The sequence below is a fragment of the Lacerta agilis genome, chromosome 15 (assembly GCF_009819535.1).
Source record: "Lacerta agilis isolate rLacAgi1 chromosome 15, rLacAgi1.pri, whole genome shotgun sequence".
In the NCBI taxonomy this organism is placed as follows: Eukaryota; Metazoa; Chordata; class Lepidosauria; order Squamata; family Lacertidae; genus Lacerta; species Lacerta agilis.
The window spans coordinates 39,063,968-39,090,151 of NC_046326.1; the positions used below are offsets into that span (position 1 = coordinate 39,063,968).

Sequence of the window (26,184 nt, forward strand, 5' to 3'; positions counted from 1 at the left end):
TACACACACAAAATGAAAACTTATAAACCTGGCTGGTCAGTGTCATTTATTTTATCAATATTTTTAAAGTGCTTAAAGCAATAAGCATTCTGTAACCTAAATTCAAAGAACCTGATCGAAAGGAAGACTGAAAGGGTTTTGAAAAATCACCACTGATTCTGCCTTTATATGTACATACATGTAATATACATAACAAAGAATTCTAAAATGAGTATATTTAACTTCAGCGCTTCCTATCATCTGTTCCATTTAGGAGAAATATTTTTGATGAGATGTAGAAAATGGTAAATTTAAAAAAATGAAATTAGGCTGTTATGCTGGCATATATTCAACAGTACAAAGGAGGTTATGCTGGCATATATTCAACAGTACAAAGATTTCTTACCCTTTGTGTGACAAACACAGATATTTCCTGTGTCAAACAGAACAGAAACATGTTTTTCTTCCCAGGGAGTCCTGATTTGGCCACAATTTTCCCGAGATGTTTAAGGATCAGCAATTGTCATCCATATTTACACATTTCTTGTGCGAAACACAATTGCTGTGTATAGTGTTAAGAAGCTCTAAGGGGTGATTCACACAGCACATCTTCCTAACAAAACTGAACACATCCTCAAGGCTTCAACAAAGCCTTCCTTGATTGTTAGATATATATATATGTAAAATAAGAGCATGCTAAGTAGGTTTAAGAGGTAATGAAAATGATCTGGATCTGTTTATACTGCTGTGTTCTGGTCCATCTAGCACATGATGTATTAAAGCAGAAACAAGAGATAAAGAGAGTAGCATTCTTTGCACACAAGCAACAAATTTTGGACCAGATTTTCCCATTACATGGCAACTTCTGAAGCTACCACACAGTGAGGTCCATATGAAATCCAGTTGTTAACCCCCACCCCAAAATGTAGCAGTGTGGCCACCATGCTTCAGCAGACTACTAAGTTTTTTAGCCAGCCCCCAAAATCTGCCGGTTGCAAAGCAAAGTTTTGCATTGATCCTCTTCCAATACTCCCTCTCCCACTTTATTCAGCTGCAGCATTCTCTTGCAGAAAGGAAGCAATTAATGAACTGAGCTGCATCATATTTATTTGAAAATGGTATATTTCCTAATCACTTCATTGACCAGCTTCGAGTTATTTCTAGGGATAGCCCAGTGATACAAAGCAAAAAACAAAAAAACAAAAAGCATGGGGAGGCTACTTTTACTTGTGACAGACACACAAGAGATCTTTCCCCAGAGTGCTCCACGTGAGTAGGACCCGAAGGTTTACATCAACTGTAACCATGGCAATCATCATGAATCTGGTTTTGGGCTGCAACTGCCTCTATGCCGGCCACCGAAAGCGATAGCCCTGCCTCCTCCTCTCTTCCCTGTAGCATGTTGAAATGGAAACGCATGACATGACACCGCCATGTTGGCTATTTCCATTTCTCTGCTCCACATCCCGATTGCAGGGGTAGGGAACCTTGATGTAACACGATATAACAAAGATAGGGAACCATGCAAGATGATGACACAGTGCCACACATTTTACATTATTTAACATCACCAGAGAGAGAGGAAGGAGGAAACTCTCTTTTCCCCCCATATAATATCCAGTGATTCTTACTTAGGTTTTGTTTTCATTGTTCAGGTTTTCTGAAAAACTGATTAACTGAAGCCTATGCCTAACATCAGGAAACAATCATAGTTCCAGAATTTCTAGCTAAACTAAAAACTCATTCCTGTGGGGCTCCTCTACCCCACCCCACTACTGATAATTAAGCTGGACAACAGACACACCTTTGTTTTGTGATCTGGAAAGCTTCTTTCTCTTTGCCTCCTGCTCAGCTTCACCTATGCTAGTAGTACTGTGTCCAGCTGCTCTGACTGCCCCTCCAGCACTCTCACTGCACTGCACGATTCCAGGCTCCTCTGCCTTCGTGTCAGCATCGGTTTTAATGCTGACCACTGCATCTACTAGCTTTACAGCACTGGTTTCATAAAGCTCTTCAACTTTAATAGAGCTTGCAGTTTCAAAGGAAATCCCAGTCTCGCTGCAAGTATGAGTTGACAACTCGCTTTTCTGTACTGCTGACTCGACACTGTTGAAAAGTTCAGGTGTGAAATAGATACTGTCATCGTCGGCATCTGTCTCTGCAGCTATATCTGATGTTGAAAGGCTCGTGTTTCCTCTCACTGGAGAAAATGCCACGTCCCTTCTCTCTTCATGAGCCCAGAGCTGCTGCTCAGTAGGATATTCTTGAATGGCCTTTCCAGCAGAAAAGCTAATTGGTTCTCTACATGGTGACAACCCAGTTGCCCTGTGTTCCTCAACCAAAGACACATTCTGCTGGGGTTCATTTGCAACAAGCTGGGTACTTTCATCCATTGGCATCTTTGGTTGGCATTTAGCTTTGGAGAGGTCTTTCTCATTCAGGGCAAGCAGGGGTGTTGAAGTCAATGGTTTACTGAAATACTGTTTTATACTGACAGAGGAGAGCTGATTATTTGCTTTCTCCCTCTTGTTCTTCCCAGTCAAGGTTTTGGGTTTGGAGTCGGTTAGGTTTTCTTGCTTTACAGTCTGGTAGAGTGGCTGAAGATCTGGAATAGAAGGGCAGAGGCATATAACTAGCTGGATAAACAGAAATCAGGTAATAATGAATGCATGTCGTTATTTCTAGCATGTACAAATCAGAAAACAATGTTTAGTTTCTAGAACAAGAGTGGGCAACTTGTGGGATGATGGGAGTTGTAGTTCAGTAATATAAGCAGGGACACATGTGCCTCATTCCTGCTTTAGAGTTATTTATTTCAGTGGCTTTCAAACTTTCAACCTTCAGGAAACCTCACCAATTTTTCTGCCACGAAACCCCTGCACATTACAGAGAATCCTATGGCATGTTCTAGGGCAAATGCAGTTCACAAGAAGCCCTGACCAGGCTGTTCTTGCCCCACAAGAACAGAGAGTGTGCACCAAAAACATCCTTTACTCCTGCTGTGGCTGCTCATTGCAAGGGAAGGCTTTCTTTCAGGAAATCTTGCCTGCCATTACTCATTTTCTTACTAAGGAATCTCTGTTTAGTTTTCCAAAGCAAGGGGTCCCTCAGTCTCAAAACCAATAAAATAGATTAAACTCTTTGTGGAAAAGGAGAGGCACATATTCTCAACTAGCTGTTATGTTTCATTTTGCTTCAGGCTCATTACCCTATTACTCAATTGTAGCTTCTTTTCTCCACCTGGTGTTCTCTGTCTAACTGACATCATATTTATGTGTTTAGTCACCTTGTGCCAAAGCCTCTAGACAACATTCAATAAAACTAGTGAAAAACATCCAATACAATCAGTACTAAACCGAGCAAAACTAAACTGCAATAAAAACAACTCAACCCTAGCGTAAATAAATACAGACACCCTTATAAGCAAAAACGCATCACCACGAGAGAAACACAGACGGAATTGAATGATGCTAAAATAATATTATAGTGTTAAAAGATGATAAATATTATTAAAAGACTTGGAACAAGAGGAATGTCTTCATCTGGTGCCAAAGAGTCACTGAAGGAGGCACCAGGCAAGTCTCTTTGGTAGAACATTCTACAGACAGGAGCCACCCATTAAAAGGCCCTATCTCATCCTCCTCCTCCATACTTCAGAAAGAAGTTCCTTTCAATTTTGCACACATCTTTGCCAATCTAGTAATCCCCTGGGAGCACAACGACAATGATACAGATGAGAGACAAGAGCTTCTTCATTTACTACAAGGAATGGGATCACTGTCCACTTAAAGTGAATAGAGAAGCCCTTGGGGACTAGGGAGTTTCAGGTATACACTGAAGCACATACAGAGCTCTAGACTGGGAAGAAAGTAATGTCCACAGAAGCCCCTACAATGTTTAGAATTAGAGGGAAGATATTAGAAGTCCTCTAGCGCAGAAACCCTTCATAGATACTATTAGCATTACATTAACATGGTATTTCCACAGAACGAACAACAGCATAACTGTGTGTCTTTCCTTCCCTCGAAATTGTGCTACAGCATTAGTAGGTTACTGGTTTTCAAATAACTGGACTGATTGACATAAAATAATGTAACAGCCTACGTTAAATGTATACACAACTAGGGTGGGGGAAGAACCTGCCACCAAACCAAATAGCACTTTGTTAAGATGAGTTTAATCCCTTCTTTCCACTCAAGAACAAAGAGCCCAATGTGTGTGGCCAAATGCACAGAGACACAAATGTGTGTGTATGTGTGTTTTGCCTTTCTGACTCCTCACTCTGCACTGGGAACAATTCCAGACAACTTTCCAGAATAGTTTTGAAAAAGTTCCAACATGCACCTCAAGACTCTGTTCATCAGTGGGGAAGCATCCACTCTGCATGAAAAAAGTCCCAGGTTCAATCCCTGGCATCTCCAGTTAAAAGGATCAGGTGATGTCCAGTGATGAGATGGGATTCTAAATGCTAATGGGAAGGGGCAGGATTCTACCAGGTTCTCTTTGAATGTAGAAGTGAATGGGGTAATGTCCTGGCAACTGCTGCTACTTAGGGGTCTAAAACGGATACATTTTTACTTACCTTTAACATATTGTTGCAAGTGTTATTTTATAGTACAGTCATACCTCATGTTACGTTCGCTTTGTGTTGCGTTTTTTCGTGTTGTGAACGCTGGAAACCTGGAAGTGTTTACTTCTGGGTTTCCCCCCGACGAGCATGCGCAGAAGTGTGATATTGCGCTTTCGCGCATGCGCAAAAGCGCCACTCGGGTTACTGACTTTTCAGGGTGCAAACAGCACCCCGGAATGGATCGGGTCCGTAACCCGAGGTACCACTGTATAGAGCAGGGGTAGGCAACCTGGGGGCCAGATGCAGCCCTATCGGCTTCTCAATCCGGCCCGCATATGGTCCACGAATCAGCGTGTTTACACATGAGTAGAATGTGTGCTTTTATTTAAAATGCATCTCTGGGTTATTTGTGGGGCATAGGAATTTGTTCATATTTTTTTTCAAAATATAGTCCGGCCCACCACATGGTCTGAGGGACGGTGGACTGTCCCCATGCTGAAAAAGATTGCTGACCCCTGGTATAGCGCAACAGGGGTATTAAGAATCATGAGAAATGATGACGGTCTTTTTCTCATATCACGATTTTTTACATAGCACACACACACATTGTAATTTGTGGTATATCGCCATGCCAAATATTATGAAACTGTTATCATGATGTGGATTTCAAACCAATTTTGGATGATGTATTGATACATTGCCCATTCCTATTAACAACCAGCCTGATCTGCTATAAACAGCTTCCTCTCTTTTTAAATTAATAATAATTTAATAATAATAATAAGAGTCTCAGTAACAAGAATACGTTTGGTATCCATCAGAAACTGTCCAGTGGTTCACCAGGAGACCACAATCTATCTTCTGCTCTTCAGACAGACACCACTCGGCCAGGTAGATACATAATCTGACCTAACATAACACAGCTTCTTATGTTCTTTGGTTCTTACTCACAAGCAAAAAGATGAAGTCAACTTTAACAAATTTCCCATAAATATTTCAGGAAACTACTTAAAAGGTTAAAAAAAAATATCTCAGGAAAACCTACTTTGTTGATTTGCAGATCTGTTACATGACTGACTGGATGTCACTGGATTAATTGCAATGACGTCTGCAGCAGAAAGTGTTTCTAGGGTTAAATCATGCACTTCTCTTTCAACAGTAACACCTGGTGATAGATGAAGAGTTGCCTCCAGTAAAGAACTTGATGACAGATCTTTTGAGCTTGAAGACATGAGCACAGATATGTCATTACCCTGAGTTGAAGAATCTGTGCTCTTCTGGTTTAATTTAGCAAACGCATCCAAAGAACCAAGGGCACAATCGAAGTTTTCATGGTGCTGGACTAGCTGACGAATCCATTTTGACAATCCTTGGGAAAGAACAATTTTATTTCATTATTACTATATAGCAAGACAGGGAAGTCATGTGATCAAGACTGTACATATTTAAAACCTTATAAAAACTGTGTTGCTGCAGTTTCTTCTTGCATTAGGCACACAACTTTGAATTATTTGAATTCAAAGATTTGAATTATTTGGTCTAATCTTGTAATGGCAATGAAGAGGTAAAGGTAAAGGTACCCCTGGCCATTAGGTCCAGTCACGGACGACTCTGGGGTTGCGTGCTCATCTCGCTCTATAGGCTGAGGGAGCAGGCATTTGTCCACAGACAGCTTCTGGGTCACGTGGCCAGCATGACTAAGCCGCTTCTGGCGAACCAGAGCAGCGCACAGAAATGCCATTTACGTTCCTGACGGAGCGGTACCTATTTATCTACTTGCACTTTGACGTGCTTTTGAACTGCTAGGCAGGCAGGAGCTGGGACCGAACAACAAGAGCTCACCCTGTCGCGGGGATTCGAACTGCCAACCTTCTGATCGGCAAGCCCTAGGCTCTGTGGTTTAGACCACAGCGCCACCCGCGTCCCTAATGAAGAGTTACAACTGATTTACTGATACTGCTGGCCATGACATGGTATATTATAATACAAATAGGAAACTGGCAGCTTGGGGGCAACCGAGTCAGATGGGTGGGGTACCAATACAACAAACAACAACAACTATTATTATTATTATTATTATTATTATTATTATTATTATTATTCTGCCATTACACAATTCAGCTGTGCCTTCTCCTACACAAGGCAAGACACATGGGAGTAAGCAACAAGGATGCATACAGGGGAGGGCTGTACCAAAGTCTAACTTCCCCATATAAATAGGGAAAAGGAGGTTAAAGAGCCATTTGACTCTGGTATTGGCTTCCATGGCATTGGGTGGAGCAAATGTTGATGGCCCTTTAGCCCCTGCTCAAGTCTTAGTGTTTATCCCCTGTTAAAAATTAGTTGCCAAACAGAGTTTTAGAAAGCCACACTATAGGAGAATGAGAACGTTAATAGATTATCACAATGAAAATAGTATGGAGAGCAACCCACAACATGAAAACTGAGCATTAAAATAATGTTGTGTGCACACAGAGTTGCATCCAGTGTTCTACTCACAGAGTAAACCTATTGAAATTATGTCCATTAATTTAAATGGGTCTACTCTGAGTAGAACTTAATTGAATGCAACCAACACAGAGAATCGGATTATGCTGAAATGGCAAAATTAATGGGTGTGTTAAGAAACCATGAGGAAAAAAATATATTAAGGAGTGGGGAATATTTGTAAAATCATGGTATGCAACTAAGTGCATTGGCAGGGTTAACTTAAATGAAGCAGTTAAAAGTATTATTAAGATTAATTGTATAATAATTTAAAAGTAAAGTTTTACAATTTTAAATAAGAGAAGAAACCACAAAAGGGGGAGGGAGTTTGATTTGTATCTGTATTGGAAGTATGACATTGTATGACACTGTAAGATTTGTATTTGCAAATTCTTAAAAACTGAAAATAAAATTTATTTTAAAAAACCACACATAATTTACTATATTTATGATTTATCTTATCTTTTTATTATGTATGTTCTGTTTTTATACAGTAAACCACCCTGTGATCTTTGGATGAAGGGTGGTATAGAAATTTAATAAAAATTATGAAACTATTTAAGAGAGAAAGAAATTCTGGGGGCTTTATGCTTTGAAGGAAAGGGATTTCTTTGTTGCTATCTTTTTACCCCCCCCTTTTTTTTAAAAAAAAACCCTGATCATTTTAAAAGCCGTTTCAGTGCATGTGTTCTGATAAAGACTGAACAAGTGGAATCTTTCGAAGTCAATTATGTTTTTGGATTCTATTATACCAAGGGTATAACAATAATTCTATCTTTGGATATATTTAATTCATAAGCATCCATTGCATTTTCTGGCAAATTGCTATGTTTCAACGAGAAATGTGTTACTGAGAATCAGTAGTGTAGCCCCCAACTTCTTGAAAAACCTGCCATGATTATTTCTGCCTTTTCTGAGACAAGGGAAAGATCCTTCATATGGTAGAATCTGAGCACCATCTACTGTCAAGACAAGGGCAGTATTTTCTTTATCTCCTCTCTTGGCTGAAATTGCTTAGAAACATCAAAGGGAAAAATAGGTGCCATCTCTATTTGATTTTCACAGCCTAATATTTAAAGCAATTTATTCTACTTAGTGTGTACTACTGTACCAATTTATCTGTCATGATTACCAAACTTTTGCTGGTAATAGGGCTGCCCGTATCTGAGCTGAACTGGTGATGTTTGCAGCATTTCCAGGAGTACTGACTGAAACATTCCTTCCCCTTTTTGTTGACTTTTTTTCAAGAAAATGTTTGCCAACTCACTTACAATAGCTTTCCCTAAAAGGTGGCCCTTTCCATGTTTTTGGACGCCAACTCCAAATCACTTACAATAACCGTCCGCAACGTGTGGCCCTTTGGATGTTGTTGAGGCACCAAAATGTCTAGCTTTTACTGAAAAAGTGACACACTGGGATATTCAGCATAGCTATTCTACACTTCAAAGCGAAGTAGATTAAGAACTAACATCACTCGTTCAAAACAAGGAGATGCAAAATTAAGACAGAGAAGTCATTCTGATGCCCCCACCTTATATATATTTTAATAGCTAATAAGGCTGAATGATTATGAATATTTAAAAAGGTAGTACCTGTGTTTGCCCTTCACAAAAACTCTCCTCAGATTACTAATTTATACTGGGCAATGAATTTATCTGGGTGGTTGATTGCTTTGGTACAATGTCAGTGTTATCAGTCATAAGGATTTCATGAGATCCATATTTTATTTACCTCTCACTGCATTTTTAACTGTGAGATTTTGTATCTGCCGCAGCAAAGCTGGAGGCCAGAACACATTCTCACCCACCCACCCACCCCCAATTTATTCAGCTACTTTAATTAGCAATTCACACAGTAACAAACTAGGTAACAGACTGCAATGCAGAATGGACTAAAACAAGAGGGAATTGCAATGAAACTTTGCGGCACTGTATCATCAACCCAAACTGGAGTGTTCCTGTTCAGGGTTCCAGCCAGCTAGGCATGATGTATGATAATAAATTATAAGTTGTAAAGGGCTGAAGCAGGACATTCCATTGCCCCTCAATGGACACTTGACTTTGCATGGCTAATGCACACACTTGTTCCTTATTGTGCTATGTGTGCTAGTTTTCGTACTTCTGCAAATTTCAGAACTCTCCATAGGATGTTGACACCTCCTTCTTGCTCCGGCTCCATTTCAGTCAGCACTCACCACTCGAGCTCATTATTCGAGGGAGAGATATAAAAATGTTTGATGTTTCCAAATGTCACAGTGATTCATATGGCCTAGGAAGAAGTTTTCAAATGCCAGAACTAGACATGACGGAGGATGTGTGGCTGCTGTTGAAGAGAGCAGTTCCATGTCTCTGCCTCTCCTTACTAACTTCTAGCAACTGAGCACATCTAACTCATGACATGAAGTTGTCACACTCTGGGTTTCAGCACCCTGGCAGAAGGCATCGAATGAAGGGCAGCAGGAAAGCTCTTAAGTGAGCTGTTGACGTGGCAGAAATATGGAAGACACCAGAAGTTACTGGAGAGAGGAGGAGATGCAGTGCTGCTGCTTTACAGAAAAACCATGCATCCTCCATTAACTTCTTGCCCTCAATTAACTTCAAGGGCCACTTCACACACATCAATTTACCATAGCAAAGCATAGGTGCATTGTTCATATGTGATGGTGCAAAATACTTATAACCCAACAAAGAAGTTATGCCTTGAAGGCTTTTTATTTTACAATAAATAAAATATTATCACCTGCACCAAAGTGACATAGGTATAGGAAAGGGATATATTTATAGGAAAACAAATCACAGGAGATGATGCCCTAAAATTTAATTTTTAGAATTACCTTTCCTCACTTTAGATACATGCATAGGAATCTGGTTCCAATCAGAGTAGGCCCATTAAGATAATAGACATGACTAACGAGTTTATTAATTTCAAAGGATCTACTCTTACTTGGAGACAACCCTAGATATGGAAGCATCATAGCTCTGTGGGAAAGGGCATGTTTTGCATGCAGAAGGCCCACGGCTCAATGTCTAGAACAGGCTTCCTCAACCTCGGCCCTCCAGATGTTTTTGGCTTACAACTCCCATGATCCCTAGCTAGCAGGACCAGTGGTCAGGGATAATGGGAATTGTAGTCTCAAAACATCTGGAGGGCCGAGGTTGAGGAAGCCTGGTCTAGAATCTTCAGGTGGAAGGGTCAAGTAGCAGATGATGGGGAAGACCTCTGCTTGAGATATTGAACAGTCACTGCCACGAGGGGAAGAACCATAGCTCAGTGGCTGAGCACATGCCTTGCTAGCATGCAGAAGTCCTCAGCATAACCTTAGAATCTGGGGTAGCCAATATGATGTCCTCCAGATGCTGGTGTACTACGACTCCTATCATCCCTGACAACAGGTCATGTTGACTGATGGGAGCTAGAGCCCAACAATGTATAGAGGGCATCACACTAGCACTCTCTGTTTTAAATCAACCAGCACAGCAGCAACATGATCCAAAGCCATGGCCTTGATATATATGGGCTATAAGCAAAGTGTCACTAACCAACATCTCCAGAGTATTCATGTGTCTTACCAGCTATGTATTTATTTGGGTTCCTTCTGAAGCGGTCATCAACTAAAATAAGCGCTCCCCAATCGCTCCTGTGGCGAATACACCTAAAACAGAGCAACAGGTGAGAAAACAATACATGATGAGTCTTGGTGGGTTTCTTAAAATGTTTGGGAAAGGGGGAAGAATATCCATGATATTTACCTGATAGAACTGTTTCAGATATCACTAAAACTGACAAAGGTTCAGCTAATCATCAGGGTGTTAAATATCTAATACCCGTAATGTTCTGAGTCCACTGAAATTGGTACTCACACCCAAGGTGGAAATGATTGTAGTGGGTTAATTGGAGAGGACAAAGTAGAGACTAAATATTTCAGCACAAATAAAAAGTGACTGGGGGACCTGCTCCCTGCCTTGCAGACCTTCTTCAACCTGGCCTGGGAAGGCGTAGCCCTGATTGACTGCAGCTACAGAAGTTTAGGTTGCTGAAGGGGCCAGAGGCCATCTTGGCTGTTTCTTAGTGCAGACCCAATTCATTGAGCCTGATCTTCCACAGCTGCCACCTGCCATGAACAACCATTAGCAGGACTGGCAGCAAAAACAGCAGCAATGTTCTATGTTTATGATAATATTTTCTTCTCTTGTTAATTATGTTGTTCTAAATGTGCATTTTATATATTTGACTTCCTTTAGTAATGTTTTCTTTTGAAATGTTTAAGATATTTTTTTTTTGTTAACTTTGCTCCATTAAATGTGTATTCTGCAGTTGACCTCCTTTGTAATGTTTTGTTTTGAGATCTTTAAAATAACATTTTAGTTTCCTGTTAATTATTGCTTTGAATGTACAGGTAAGTTTTTAATGTTTGATGTCTCACAGTGTTTTTAGGTTTTGTTGGAAGCTGCCCAAAGTGACTGGGGCAACCCAGTCAGATGGGCACGGTAAAAATAAAATCATAATCATAACCACAATAGACTTTCTTCAGTAATATTTTATTCTGGTTTTGGTTTTTAATGTTTTAACGTATTGTAAACTGCTTTGAGATGTTTTCTTTAAAATATAAATGTAAATCGGTATAGAAATGAAATGAATAATATTAACAATAACAACAATAAAAGAGAGGCATGTTTCGTTCATATCTAACCACCAGTACACCAGTGGTTAGTATATCTAACCACACGAAAGCTCATACCAAGAACAAACTTAGTTGGTCTCTAAGGTGCTACTGGAAGGATTTTTTTATTATTATTTTGTTTTCACCAGTACTTTGATCATGGATGCAACTGCTTTTCTGCCACTAAGCTTGCTGGACAATGGCATCAGTAATAACAACACAAAGTCCTGTGCCACCCTGAGGACTAATTGCAATTGCACCTTAAGGACTAATTTTTTAAAATGTCACTAGGCACAATCCACCAGGAATCCCACAGCAACATATCCACGTTGATGGCCCTCACTACCTCAAAATATTGTAATGGGCACCAATACAGATGGCTTTAAAGGGGAATGAAGACAAAATCAGGCTAAGGGTGACAAGGACTACTAGGCATTATGGATTTATTACTCCCCGTGTTAAGAGGCAATATTCCTCTGAACAGCTGTCACTGGGAATCACAAGTAGGGATAGTCTGCTTATGGACTTCCCATAGGCATCTGGTCGGCCACTGTGAGAAATTTGTCTTATCTGATAGGGCTCTTCTTATGAGTTTCTAGAAACATAACCCACCAGTTGCTCCTTGTGCAACTCCCTAGTGCCCAGGGACTTGAGCAGAAGCAGCTCTTTTAAGAGATTGGCCCTTCTTATTGATATGAAGAGCCTGTAACAAGCTCACCACCAGAAAATTCTGCAGGTGGCCTTTCAGTGAAGTCTTCATCACCAGGGGAGTGTGGGGGGAAATAGCCAGAAAAACGAAAGCCAAGTGAAAAATTGTGTAGTTAAAATAAATGTATTGGGCCCACTGGAGACATATCCCACACCTTTCAAGTGAAGCAATGCTGCAATTTCATGGCAGAGTTGTCACCTGGCCATGCGCAACATCTGGCATATTCCCCCCCCCCCCAAGTGATCACATTTCATAGACTTCATGTTACTTCAAATACTACCACAGCAATATGAAAACGCCACATCTGAGACTTAAACCAGCTCACCTTTTATTTGTCAGTTTATACATATTGGAATACAAAATAAAAACCCATTAAATAACTATGTCCTTCACATGAGCAGGTTATTTTGTACCTGCAAATCTTGATTAGGGTTTAGTTTGGCAGCCACACTATAATTTCAGGTGGATTTATAGGATCTTTTTTTTTTTTTTTTTTACAGTTAGGGGATTTTTCTGAGTTACCGGTATATCACCTGAGGCACATGTGAATCTAGGTCACAAGTAGATGAGGAGGTCTACCTTGCTTATGGTACCTTGCCATCTCATTCCATGATAGACCCTTCCACTGCTCCATCTCCATCACTATGGGGTGGTCCTATGGGTGAAAACCTATTCATAACAGTTCTTCTGGGGATGGGGAAGGAACTTCTGCATGCGAAGCAGATGCTCTTCTACCGAGCTAAAGGCCCTTCCCTGCCTCCAGCTGGACTTAAATTCCCTGTTAAAGACATTCCTTTTGGTTTTCCATACCAATCTCCCTCCAGTCATAGCAAGCTGCCATCTGGCTCAGTACTGTTTTGTTGGACTCCAGGGTCTCAGGCAGAGAGAGGTCCTTCTCATCATCTAATAATTGTTTCTGTTGGGGAATGAACCCGGGACCCTTGGCCTACAAAGCAGATGCTCCATTGTGGAGCTACGCCCCCCAGACATTTTAGAATGCAAGCCTAAGGGAAAAGACTATGTCTATCTTCTGGCGTATGAAACACACTAGATATTGTAGGCAGCCTAGAATAATAGAACTGCCAAGTTGGAAGGGACCCTGAGCATCATCTAGTCTAACCTCCTGCAATGCAGGAATATGCAGCTGTCTCATATGGGGATTGAATCTGCAGCCATGGTATTATCAGCATCATGCTTTAACCAATGATAATGATACTAAATATCTACTCTATTTTTGGAAAGTTGTCTGTTTGCTATGAATTTGGACAACTTTTTAGATGTCATAACCACATGGTTCCTGAGATCAAGGAGCAGGTTTTTGTCTATATTTTGATATGACTATTTTAAGACAAAATGGGGCACTGGACCTTTTGAAACAGCCCTGATCTTAACAACTGATTTCAAACCTGTAGTGATTTTGTCGTTTCTTAAAATCCTTCAGCAATGCTAGCTATGAGAGGCTGCTAGTTATTAATGTTCCCATTTCTTTAGCATAATTTTTAAAAGCACTTATTCCCCTACTAGTGTGCTGTAGAAAAAACAACAGCAGTGAAGAGGCACCATCTCAGCAAATACTAAGGAGAAAAGGGGAAGCTTTTCTTGCTTTTGGAAAGCGGTGTACTTTGTTTCCAAGAAGACCCAGATACGTTTTTTGAACGGATCAGCTGAATATTCATATTTCCCAAAGAAGTAAATGCTCTATTAGATGTGCATGTCTGATTTTTAGAAACCGAAAAACCTGGTGTTGTTTGTTTGTTTGTTTTTCGGTTTGGCCTAGTGAGTAAGACAATGAAATGGCATATAAAGAAAACTTTACAATGTAAGTGGCATAGCTTGAAAGCAAGGAAGGTGCAGACTACAGCCAGAAATCTCCAGTGCTGCTTTGCAAAACGCCTTGTTACTCGATTCTACAAAACATCACTTCAGCTTTAGCTGAACTGGTGTACAAGATGTTTAGTCCACAGAGAATGCAGGTCACAAATGTTTACAAGACTGCAGATTATAGTTCGGAATCACTTACAGCAAAGTGAGGGAGCTACTGGGTTCAGCTATCAATGGGATTCTTTTCTCCAATGTTTTGGGGCACCTCTCTACTTTGTTGGAGGGTTGGGGAAGGGCTGTGACTCAATGGCAGAGCATCTACTTTGCATGCAGAAAGTACCAGGTTCAATTGCCTGCGTTTCCAGGTCAGGACATGGGGGCAACTCCTGCCCCCACCACACCCTTCTCATCTCTGATTATGATTCTGGTTCACCTGTTTGTGTCTCTATTAGTTTTGTTTTCTATTAATTGCAATTTTGCAAACAAACAAAACAAAACAAAACCCCAAATATATATGGATCTATACAGGAATAATCTAATTCTACTCACCTGCCCAATGCTTGGTTGAGAGCTCTGAAGGCCTGGATTTCATACCACTGGCCGCCTGGTAAAAGTCCTCTGTCTTTGGAATGTAGGTCATTGTACTTCCTCTTAAGCTCAACCTGGAGAAATTACAATATATTTTAAAATTCAAGTAATACAACTGTTAATTTGCCTTATCAAATAATTATCAAAACAAGAGAATGGCTTTTTCAATTGCCAAACTGCTCTATTTATTCTGGACAAAATGATAAATAAAACTAATTCAGGTAACCAGCAGACATCCATATATTAATTTTATAACTCTGAAAGAACCTTCTGAGCTGGAGTCTATACTTAACTTTGCTTATGGATGCAAGTCAATATATCATTTTGGATATTGGAAAGTGTGTGTGGGTGTAACTGCAAAAAAAGAACTTAAATTCTGCTTGTTAGGAAAACCAATTACAAAAATACCAGTATTTTAAAATGCTTCTTATGGTTCTCAGCCTGTTAACATTGTACATGTGTATGCTTATGTCTGGGAATTAATTTTGATGGAAAAGTTAACAGAATGGGTATGTGAAAGAAAACAACGTAAGAAACTACGTAACTTTTACATAACGTGGTTCTCCTTTATTACATATGCATCAAAGAAAGAACATGCATTTAAACCACCTAAGACACATGGGAGCATGTGGAATGATATTTTTTAAACCAGCAACTGTAGAAATATTTTTTTATTTGACTATATTACTAATGTAATTACCTGGATGCAGTTTGGGCTGTTTCGGGGAGGGGGTTAGGGGAAAACTGTATTTGAATGCTTCTTATATTCAACTAATAAAATATTCAAAAACAAAACAAAACCTTGTACATGTTGGTAAAATGGTTGATATCACCTTTCTTTTCTTTCATCCCACTATTCCCCCCGAGTGCACATGTCTCCTCACTTTGCTACGACTTTGAGGATTCTCAGCAAAGTGGGAAACTGCATAAACCATGCTTTGTCTGAACACCTGAAACACAAATTATGATTTGGATCTAAAGGGCAGTTAGGGCAAACTATGATTCTAAGACATCCATTACATCCAGTGTGTGGATCTCTGGTAGCCCTGGAAGCAGAACAGGTACTTCCTGTGGAGAGGTGGGGGTAGAATTCTACCTCTCCGCCCTTGTGAAGCAGAGGCTAAAAAATAGTTAGAACTCCTCCTCACACATCTATCTGCTCAGACACGAGATAGAATCTTTCAGAAAGTGGAATATTGAGTACCAGCAAGCCAAGCCAAGCCAAGCCAAGCTCCTTGCCCTCCTGTTCCAAAGGCAGGGTAGGCACTTGGATCAGGATGGAAAAGCCCAGGCCTGCTATTCAAGCTAAACAACAGGTTTAGTTTGAAAAACGAAAGGCATAAAGCTACACAAAGGAAGGTTAATTTCACTGCTCTTTTGTTCTATATTAACCTTTTAAAACTGACAACTGAAAGGACACGCTTCAAGAGATAAAACAGCAGACTTCTAACCACTTCTGACAGGTAACTTTCAACTCGAATTTGGGTAAGGATTCTTTTCTTTTTATGTTATTTTATGTGCCTATGCCCTTTAAAAAAAAAAGAAACACACAGCCTGTCAAATTTACAAATTCAAACTTTGCAGCCAGAAAATAAATCCAGTTTGATTTCACAGATCTAATATTTGTTTCCGTCACTCAGAATTTATTGATTGGGGGCAGAAGGTTCCCCCTACTGCATTTAAAGTTTGCTGAGCAAGCCTTATATAGAACAGGCCCCAAGTAGTTTTTGCAAACAATTTCCAGTTCCAACCTTACCCTTCCATTCTGATGATCAGTGAAGCAAGGCTGCCTGAGACCCGAGTTCTCTTCTGCAACCTCACAGAAACACTCAGAAACTAAAGTAGAGCTTGTTGGATCAGGCCAAAGGCCTGTCAACTCCAGTAACCTTTACCCACAGTGGCCAACCAGGTATCTGTGGGAAGCTCACAAGCAGGACCCGAGTACAACAGCACTCTCCCCACTTGTGATTTCCAGCAACTGGCTTTCAGAGACATACTGCCTCCAACAGCGGAGCTGGAGCATAGCCAACAGAGCTAGCAGCCAGTGACAGCCCTTTCCATGAATTTGTCTAATCCTCTTTTAATGTTATTGGAAGGGTCCTATGCAAAAGAACAGTCCAGTAGGTTCTGCCTTACAGGGCAGATCTGGTCTGTGCCTTACATTTCTTTGCACTTAATGCCATGCAAAATTAGCCACCCCATCTTACTTCGGAGCTCTGCTCTTCTTGAGCTAAGCAAGACATGGATCTCTGTAAGTAAATGATGGAAAATAAAAGGCTGCCTTTGGTCAGCAACTAACTTTCCTGGCAAAGGTAATGTGTGGGAGGGGGGCAACTTCTGTCCATCTTCCAAAGTGGACCATATTTATTGGTCTCTTCATACGCTGCTTTTGCCTCTTGGCTGACAACTTGGAGGGATGAGGTGACACAGAGGGGCAGCTTTGTCCCTAGGGCTTCTAGTTGCTGACCCCTGGATATAAAAACTGTATGGCTATTTTGAATAACAAGACAGCTTTTGGGGGGGGGGTAGACACACAGTGTATCACTGCTTAATAATAGAATAATAGAAAATAAATTCAAACCCTTGTGTTTGCTCATTAAGGGATAAAGCATTCCTTGTGAATCACGTAACAGGTAAAAGGTCAGCGCACGTCACTTTAACGCAATCAGAATCCATTTCACTGTATACGTTTGCATTATCAGGCATCACCGTGACGCCCGATTCAACATGACATGCTGCATATGTGGAAAAGCCAGCGTCTCCTGCTAGCAAATATCCTAAATGTGCAAGTAAAGCACAGGCTAGAAGGGATTAGTTAAAATGTCAAAAGACAGCCCTTTACTTCTACCTGTTCATCCTTAAAAATATACTCCTAGCTATCAGGCATGCTTTGCAGACAAAGAGCTCCAGCGAGGAGCAGCAGAAGGCCTGTGGCAAGCCATGTCATCTTGTAGCTGTCAGAGAGATTAGGCTTTGATCTATCTGGGAGGTCACGGTCGCATTCATATTAGCCGGAGTCTAACAGCATTATACCTGTTAACCACTGTTTCCTTAATGCTTAATTAGACAGACCTCCCCTGCAACTGAACATTAACCAAGAATGTTCCCTCCTCTTGCTCTATTTTGTCCCCTTCCCCACCATTTCCACACCAAGCCGGGTTTTCAAGAAAGAAAAGAACAGGCTGTAAACAAAAACTTTTTGCCTTCCAATCTACACGAAAAGAAATGCTTTGGAATGATTTAAAGGGCCTGGATCGCCTTCCTCAAGCGTCCATTTTTTCAGTGCTTTCTTCATGCAGAAGGTTAATTACACATTATGGAGAAGATATATAGCAAAGGGGGGATGAAATACAGGAAGGGATAGAAGAGAGATTCTTCTTTGGGGAATCAAGAGGGAGGGCACACTTGAAACGGAGGGCTTCACCCCGTTTTTTAATTCATTTATAAAAGTATTTATATACCACTAAGTCATAAAAAATCACAGCAGAATAATAACAATAACAATAACACATTTTTTCTACCAGCATTTTTCAGAAGATCTCAGGGTGGTGTACAACATTAAAAAGATATTACAGAACATCAATAATAAAAATTAAAAAAATTGTTTACAGCAATGAAACATAAAACCCACATAAAAAGTTAAAAACAGATATTGATTAACCATTGTGGAAGGGTGTATTCTTAAGTTCCTGCAGTGGCCTGGCGAAATAGAAGTTTTCAGCAGGCATTTAAAAGTTGCTATAGAAGGTGCCTGCTGAACCACTACTTACAGAATATTCCAGTGACACTCAAGGCTTTGTTTCTTGTTGTTGTCAGACAAGTCTCACCAACTGTTGCCTTAGAGCAAAATATGTTACCAGCAGCCAATATGTTGCCAACAACCTAGTGGGACCCTGGGTTTGGAAATCACCATATTGTAGTGCTAAATGGTGCTCAACTAGGACATGGAACATCAGGGTTCAAATCTCCACTCAGTCATGCAGTTTACTGGGGCTGCTTGAGCCATTTACAGTCCCTTGGACTAAGCTACCTTTCAGGGTTGTTGTGAATGAGCAACCATTTGTTTCTTAAAATGTGGGGAGGGCCATAAAGACTTGGTATAAAGCCACATTTTTGGACAGGTTTCTTAATTCTTTGCCACCTCTCCTTTGCTGATTTCCAAGTATGTTCATGTCCACATAGGGCTTCTCTTTTTCTTTCAAAGCATACCCTACTTAACAGCTCCTTGTAGAGCATACTTGAAATTAGACAAATTCATGGCAGGTAAGTCCATGAATGGCTCAGCTCCGCTTCCATGGTTAGAGGCAATAGTGCTTCTGAAAGCCACTTGCTGGAAACTGCAAGAGGTGAGAGTGATCTCGTGCTTGGGTCCTACTTGCAGGTTCCCCACAAGTATCTGGTAGGCCACTGTGAGAACAGGATACAGTGGTACCTTGGTTTGCAAACAGTCTGGTTTGCATACACTTTGGATTACAAACACGTCAAACCCAGAAGTGCATGTCCCGGTTTATGAACTTTTTTGGGATTACAACCCTTCTTCTTCTTTTTATTATGAAGAAAAAATATTTCGAGGCCCCATTGGCAAAAGTGTGCCTTGGGTTACAACCTGTTTTAGTTTACAAAGGGACCTCCGGAACGGATTATGGTTGTAAACCAAGGTAACACTGTACTGGACTAGATGGGCCATTGTCCTGATCCAGTAGATTCTTATGTTCTTATAACTTGAAATTCTGCTGCTCCAAGAGAAGCCTGTATGCACAGCATCAAGTCAGAGATGATGATGACAATGAAGAAGAAGAAGAAGAAGAAGAAGAAGAAGAAGAAGAAGAGGAGGAGGAGGAGGAGGAGGAGGAGGAAGAAGAAGAAGAAGAACACTCTGTGAGGTGAGTGAGGCTGAGGGCTGAGAGACTTCAGAAAAGTGTGACTAGCCCAAGGTCACCCAGCAGCTGCATGTGGAGGAGTGGGGAAGCAAACCCAGTTCACCAGATTGCAAGTCCACTGCTCTTAACCACTACACCACACTGGCTCCAGGTTTGGGAGGCTAGCAACACAGCTCTTTGGGTGGCCTTGGATGAGCCGTTATCTCTCAGCTTAGCCTACCCCATGAGGTCCATGCCAATGCTAAAGGAGGCAAGAATTTGCAAATTGCCTTTTGGGGTATGGGGAATACTAAATGAGCTAGAAAAATTATGAACAACAACGATGTTAGGAGGGCGTCACAAACGTTCAGTACAGCTTGCTGGGTGGTCTTGGGCAACCCAGTTTAGCTGAACTGACCTCAAAGGGGTTGGAGATAAGGACACTGCTGCCTTCTATGTTTTGGGTGGGAAAGCGTAAATATCTAAATTCCTAAACATCTCAGTCTGTCTATCCAACAACTCCAAGCCAGCGAAAAGGTGCCAGATGAGGCCCTGGACAAATTCCACTTGAAGAATCTTTCCCCTCTCCTTGACTGCAGAAAGCTCTACGGAAGCATCTTCTATTTTATCAGACATTCAAGCTCTGTTAAGCAATGCACACAACAAACATAGTAACATAAAGCCTTATACTGGGTTATTAGACAGCTGGTCCACATAGCTCAGTACTGTCTACACTGGCTGGCAGTGACTCTCCAGGGTTTCAAGCAGGGGATATTCCCAGCCCTATGTGGATGTGCTGGGGATTGAACCGGGGACTTTATATGTGCAAACCAGGTGCTCTACCACATCCATGGGTGACAGGGCAATAAGGAGGGAGGGAAGCAAGCCATGGGGCAATAGTCACTCAGCTATCTTGCCAATGCAAGGAGCATGCCTGCCTTTTATTCTAGGAGCTGATCAAGATTAGACAGGAAGCAAGCAAGGGCATTCTGAATGTAGGAGTCAAGTGTGCTTCCAACTTTAACCCCCCCCCCCCGCCAAAAAAATGATATCAAAAGATTTTGGAAACATCAGCTTAGTTCAACAAGCAGCTTCGACATAAAGCTGATGCGATTCTCAGAGCATGTGACTCTAAGGAGATTACAGTATCCTCACATAAACAAAATGTTAAGATCGGCATGGCACTGCTTTATTCCTGAGCGATAAAGCCTTTTAGAAGCGGGAGTTCAGCCCATTAAATAAATATAAGGGCTAAACCTGTTAAAACGTAGGGATTCAAACCATTAAGAAAACTTTGCCTCAGTATAAATAAACACATTGTCCACCAGACACTCATGCAGAAAGGTTTTATCTGTAGCCAAAGAAGGAACCTTTCGACCCAAAACAGTTTAAAGCTAAAACCCACACCAGAGCAGGAAGAATTCGCAGAAGAAACATTTTCCATTCATTATCAGCATACTGTAAACACAGTAATCAGGGCAAACTATCGCAATATAAATTTTACTGACAAATTGCTGCTTTGGGCTTTGTACACTGCATATCCTAAATACAAGGAAAACAGACTGTATTTATTTTTTAAAAAATCTTGTACATTTTCCACAATTTTCAAGAGAGGCAGCTTTAATCTAATACAGTGCAATATCTTGCTAAAACTTAATGGGGAGTGCGGGTTGGGGGAGAACAAACTAAAATAGGCTTTTACTTAAGCAGTTACAAACTAAATGAACGGGTGGTTTAGGACAGCTACAAGCAGACCAGCCCAATATATTTTGCTCCCTGAGGTGAAGGATAGATGTCCCTCTCCCAGACCTGGGCCAGTGCCTGGACATCACAGCCAGCCTTCCTTCCTTCAAATCTGAAGAACCAGTCTTGAAGTGCAGGGAGCACACCAAGAGGGAGGCAATGGAATAGAAGAGGAATGCCTGTCTTCAAGCAAGAGGGTTGGTCCTTTAAGGCTCTAAAGTTCTATACAAGGGGGTGGAGCCTGAAGGGCTTTCCCAGATGATCTCAGTGATCTACTTGGAATGTACAGGGTAAGGCAGTCCTTAAAGGACCCTGGTCCTAATAATACGGCTGAACACTATTACTGGTGGACTGTCGGAATACGTTTCACGGATCCGCCATGGATTCATATTTATTTGGTTATTTTATGAGTTTTTCGAGGTCTACTTTTGGTATAACTGCGCGTAAAAGCGAAAGTGAAAGCATGAATGAATAGTGTGGTTCACTTACGAGATTAATCCGCCTTTATTTTATAGTTCCGGTCATGTTCAAAGTTGTTAATGAGCGTTAAACTTGCTTCCCGCCCTTTTGGAGGGCAGCAACAGTGATTTTATTGGTTAAGGCATTATTGATGATGTCACGTTTGTTCCCTAATAAAAGGCAGAGGCACCCCGCTTAGGCACGTTCTTCTTATGTTCTTTTAGTTGGGTTTTAGTTGAAGTCAAGTTTAGTTTAAGGGACTAGGAGCGGGCTGGATGGGTTTTTCTTTAGTTAGAGTTAGATCGCGGAAGATCATTCGGTTTTAGTTTTAGATAGGTTCTTTTAGGTTAGCCTAGGGTTAGGCCCGCGGAAGATATTTCGGTTTTAGTTTATTTAGTTAGCCTCGCGGAAGATTGGGCGCGCAGGGACTTTAAGCTTAGGAGAACTTAGCTTAGGGGACGAGCCTATGCGGGTTCTGCCGAAGCCACTAAAGATACAACCGGTGTCTGTCTTCCTTTGGGGTTAAAAGGGGGAGTAAAGTAAAAATTTTAATTTCTTTAAACTGGTCCGTCTATTCAGAGTCAGGGTATATATTTTATTTCACGAGGCAACCGTTCATTAAAGAAGGCAATTAGGAACTCACACTTCATCGGAGTCGTCAATTGGCTTACTCAACATCCTTCAGACTGTGAGACTTGGCCGGCGACCGTGCTCAAAAGCACGCGGAACGCTGGCCGCTTTCCCCGCAACTGGTACCTCGTGCATAACCAGTCCAAGGCCGTGCACGAGGAGCTCCAGCACCCAAACCCCGACAAGTGGTGCCCTCTCTGAGGCAAAGCGCAGTCGAAAATCGCTTCCACGAAGACTCCGGTTAAAGGCAACATATCGGAAGTGGCTCGGAAACAGACATTGAGAGGTGAGGTATAACGGCCCGGTTTATCCAGGATTTCGCTGCAGTAGCGCGAATCCACCGCTTGCCCAAAGTAGTGTAAATAGAAGTTGCGCGCGTGTATTTTGCCCCAAGGGGTCCCCGGGTAGAGCGGCAAGGAGTTTAGTGTAAGCCTACGGGCAGGGTAAGGTCTTCCCTAAAGCCTACGGGTGGGAAGGGTTCTGGCTAAAGCCTACGGGTGCCAGGGTTTTCGGTCAAAGCCTACGGGTAGGGCCGGTATCTCCCGAAAAAAGCCTACGGGTGGGAGGGAAAGGTTTTCTGGCTAAAGCCTACGGGTGCCAGGTTTTTCGGTCAAAGCCTACGGGTAGGGCCGGTAGCCCCTAGTAGAAGCCCACGGGTGGGGGTGGAGGTTTTCTGGCTAAAGCCTACGGGTGCCAGGGTTTTCGGTTAAAGCCTACGGGTAGGACCGGTGTCCCCTAGTAGAAGCCTACGGGTGGGGGAGGAAAAGTTTTGGAAAAGTGTTAAAAAATGGGCTCCTCACTCTCAACTGCTCAAGTTAAATTTTGTGAAGATTTATTGTACCTTTTGAAAAGAAATGGTCACCCTGTCTCTGAATCAGAAGTAGAGCTTTTAGTTAAAACTATTGGGGAAGTTTGCCCTTGGGTCCCTAGGGAGGGAACGAAAGATCTAGCTTCATGGGAAAGGATCGGGTTAGAATTTATGGCCAACCCGAAAATCGGAATTCCTGTACAATTAGTATGGAGCAAAGTAAGAAACTGCTTTCAACAAATCGCTCCAAGAAATGTTTTGCTTAATGGAACAGTGAATTTGGGAAATACTGCTTTTAATAGTGCCCCTGTGCTGCCGCTTGCGGTTGTGCCATTTTCGGCCCCCTCGCAGCAGCCAGTTCAGGCCCCGTTGTCGTACACGCACTCGCCCTTGTCCAATTTGTCATTGCCAGATTCATTGCCGCCTGTGCCGGTGCAGCAGACGCCGTCGGCCTTTCAAGCCCCGCCGCGGACTGCCCCACCGCCAGTCGCTCAGCAGTCATCGCAGGCCTTTTACCAGCCAGCGATCTCAAGTCAGCAGCAGCCGCGGACCTCGCTCCAAGCAACGGTCCCGCTTCCTCCATCGCAAGCCGCGCTTTTGCCAGCGATCCAGCAGCAGCAGCAGCAAGCAGCCTTTTTGCCAGCAAACCCTGCTGCCCTGCAGGCCGCGCTCAAGCCAGCAGCTCCAGTTTTGCAGCAAGCTGATTTCCAATCAACAGCAATCCAAGCTTCAATGCAAGCAGCACAACAGCAATTTGCCAACCCTTCAGCACCTCCAATGCCAATGCAGATTCCAAGACAAGAACAAAGCCAAACAATGATGATCCAGATGCCAGGACTTGCAGTACAGAGCCAACAACCTTATGCTCCAACTTCAAGTCAGCCATCTTGTCTTCATCCAACTTCAAGTCAGCCATCTTGTCTTCATAGTCAGCCATCTTCAAGGCACCCAGATGTCAAAGACTCTTTGGCACCATCTAGTGGCTCATCATTTGGAAAGCATCAGCAAGATTTAAACTCACTGATGCCACCTACAGATCCAACAGCAATGCAACCCATCTGCAGAACTCAAGCTTTGGAAGCAGCTTTGGGACAAATAGACTTTAGTGCTGATCCAATGCACATCTTTCCAGTGATTCGTGCCAATGGAGGACAACCTGCAAGATATCAAGCCATCCCTTTTGAAACACTACGTGAACTGCGAAAAGCCATACGCGAAAATGGACTTCAAGCTCCTTACACTAGAAGTTTACTTGAAGGACTGTCCACTAGTAGACTTCTGCCATCTGATTGGAAGTTGATTCTTCGCACCTTCCTGTCGCCTACAGATGCTCTTCTGTGCCTGCAAGAGTGGAAAGAAGTAGCAGCCAGACGTGCAACGCCACTCGCCACAGAAGATATGCTCACAGGATCAGGACATTACTCCAACCTCAATCAACAGCTAGCCATACCCGATGCTGCACTCGTCACCATAGCAGACATCGTAGTCAAAGCTTGGCGCAGATTACCCAATCGCACAGATGCCAGCTCAGTATCAGGATTCGCTGCAGTTAGGCAAGGTCCAAAAGAGCCTTATGGGGACTTCGTGGATCGCCTGATTGTTGCAGTGGAACGCCAAATAGAAGATCGCCATGCCAGAAACATGCTGACAAAACAACTCGCCTTTGAAAATGCCAATGATGATTGCAAGAATGCCCTAACAGCAGTTGCAGCTCGCCCAGATGCCACATTGACTGAGATGCTACGCGTCTGCCAGAATGTTGGTACCCACTCCTACAAAGCACAACTCTTGGCAGCTGCGGTACAGATGCCACGTCAAGACAGCTCTACGCCAGTCAAGAAGTGCTATGGGTGTGGAGGCGATGGGCATTTCCGGTCGCAGTGCACAACAACGCCAAGGCCTTCTGCCAAGCCACCAGAGAGATGTCCCATCTGTCAAAAAGGATTTCATTGGGCGAATGATTGTCACTTGAATCCACAAAACACATCACCTACCTCATCTCCAGTTCAGGGAAACGGTTCTGCGGGCCGCGCCCCGGCCCCGGTAAAACAATAGGGTGCAAGTTCAAGAACATCATGAAGGTCAACCATCCCAGAAAGGTGAACAACGCTACTCCTTATCCAGGTCATCAGGAAAAAGGAGTGATCCAGAGAGATATCTACTCTCCAGATGTCCAGAGAAAAGATGTGACCTCATCAAGCATTCAGGTTCCAGAGGTTTCATCATCTGCCTTACCTATTCAAAGGGTTCCAGTAGAGAATACAGCATTCAGTTCACCTTCTGCTGACCGCCCTTCAGTTCCTGCTGATGTCACCCCCGCTTCACAGCAAGCAATCACAGTCAAGTCTCTGATCGCAGAATTGCCTTCAACGTTGAGAAGACATCCTACTGAAGTCAACCTTGCAACACCTGAGCTTTATTCACCTTCAAATCAAGGTCAGCCTATCGTTGAAGAACATTTGCCCTTGGTGAAACAGCAGTGTTCCAGTTGCAACCCAGCTGATGATCACTTTCCATGTGGCCAAAGAATACAAGTGAGTGAGCCAGCTCCCTCTTATGGAAGCTTAAACATCACTCCAGTTAACAATGTCCACACCTTTGTGTCACCTCCAGCTTTTAAGCTCAGCCCGCCACAATCAAGCAATTATCAGGAACAACAACTTCGACTGCCTTGTGTCAAAAAAGAAGTTCCATCCTGCCAGTTTGATGCACAACCAACTGAATGCCAGCAGGTTCAACAGCAAGAACCTCAAGTTTGCCAACTCAATGCCAAGCAGCTTCAGAGTTGCCAACTTCAGCAGTGCAAAAAGCCCGAAGCCAAAAAGATGTCTTCAGACACTGCCAACGAAGAACAAGAAGCTTCTTCTGTCC

At 42.3% G+C, this 26,184-nt stretch overlaps 1 protein-coding gene across 3 annotated transcripts in view; it reads right to left on the reverse strand.

Moving 5' to 3' along the window:
* BRIP1 (BRCA1 interacting protein C-terminal helicase 1) overlaps window positions 1-26,184 on the reverse strand; it is a 144,014-nt gene that overhangs the window by 21,300 nt on the left and 96,530 nt on the right. For all 3 annotated transcript variants that reach the window (XM_033172174.1, XM_033172173.1, XM_033172172.1), the window contains exons 17-20: window positions 14,776-14,888; window positions 10,606-10,688; window positions 5,595-5,918; window positions 1,784-2,584 (exon numbers count right to left, since the gene is read on the reverse strand). In XM_033172174.1, the coding sequence (XP_033028065.1) occupies window positions 1,784-2,584; window positions 5,595-5,918; window positions 10,606-10,688; window positions 14,776-14,888 (1,321 nt within the window). The remainder of the gene's footprint in view (window positions 1-1,783; window positions 2,585-5,594; window positions 5,919-10,605; window positions 10,689-14,775; window positions 14,889-26,184) is intronic.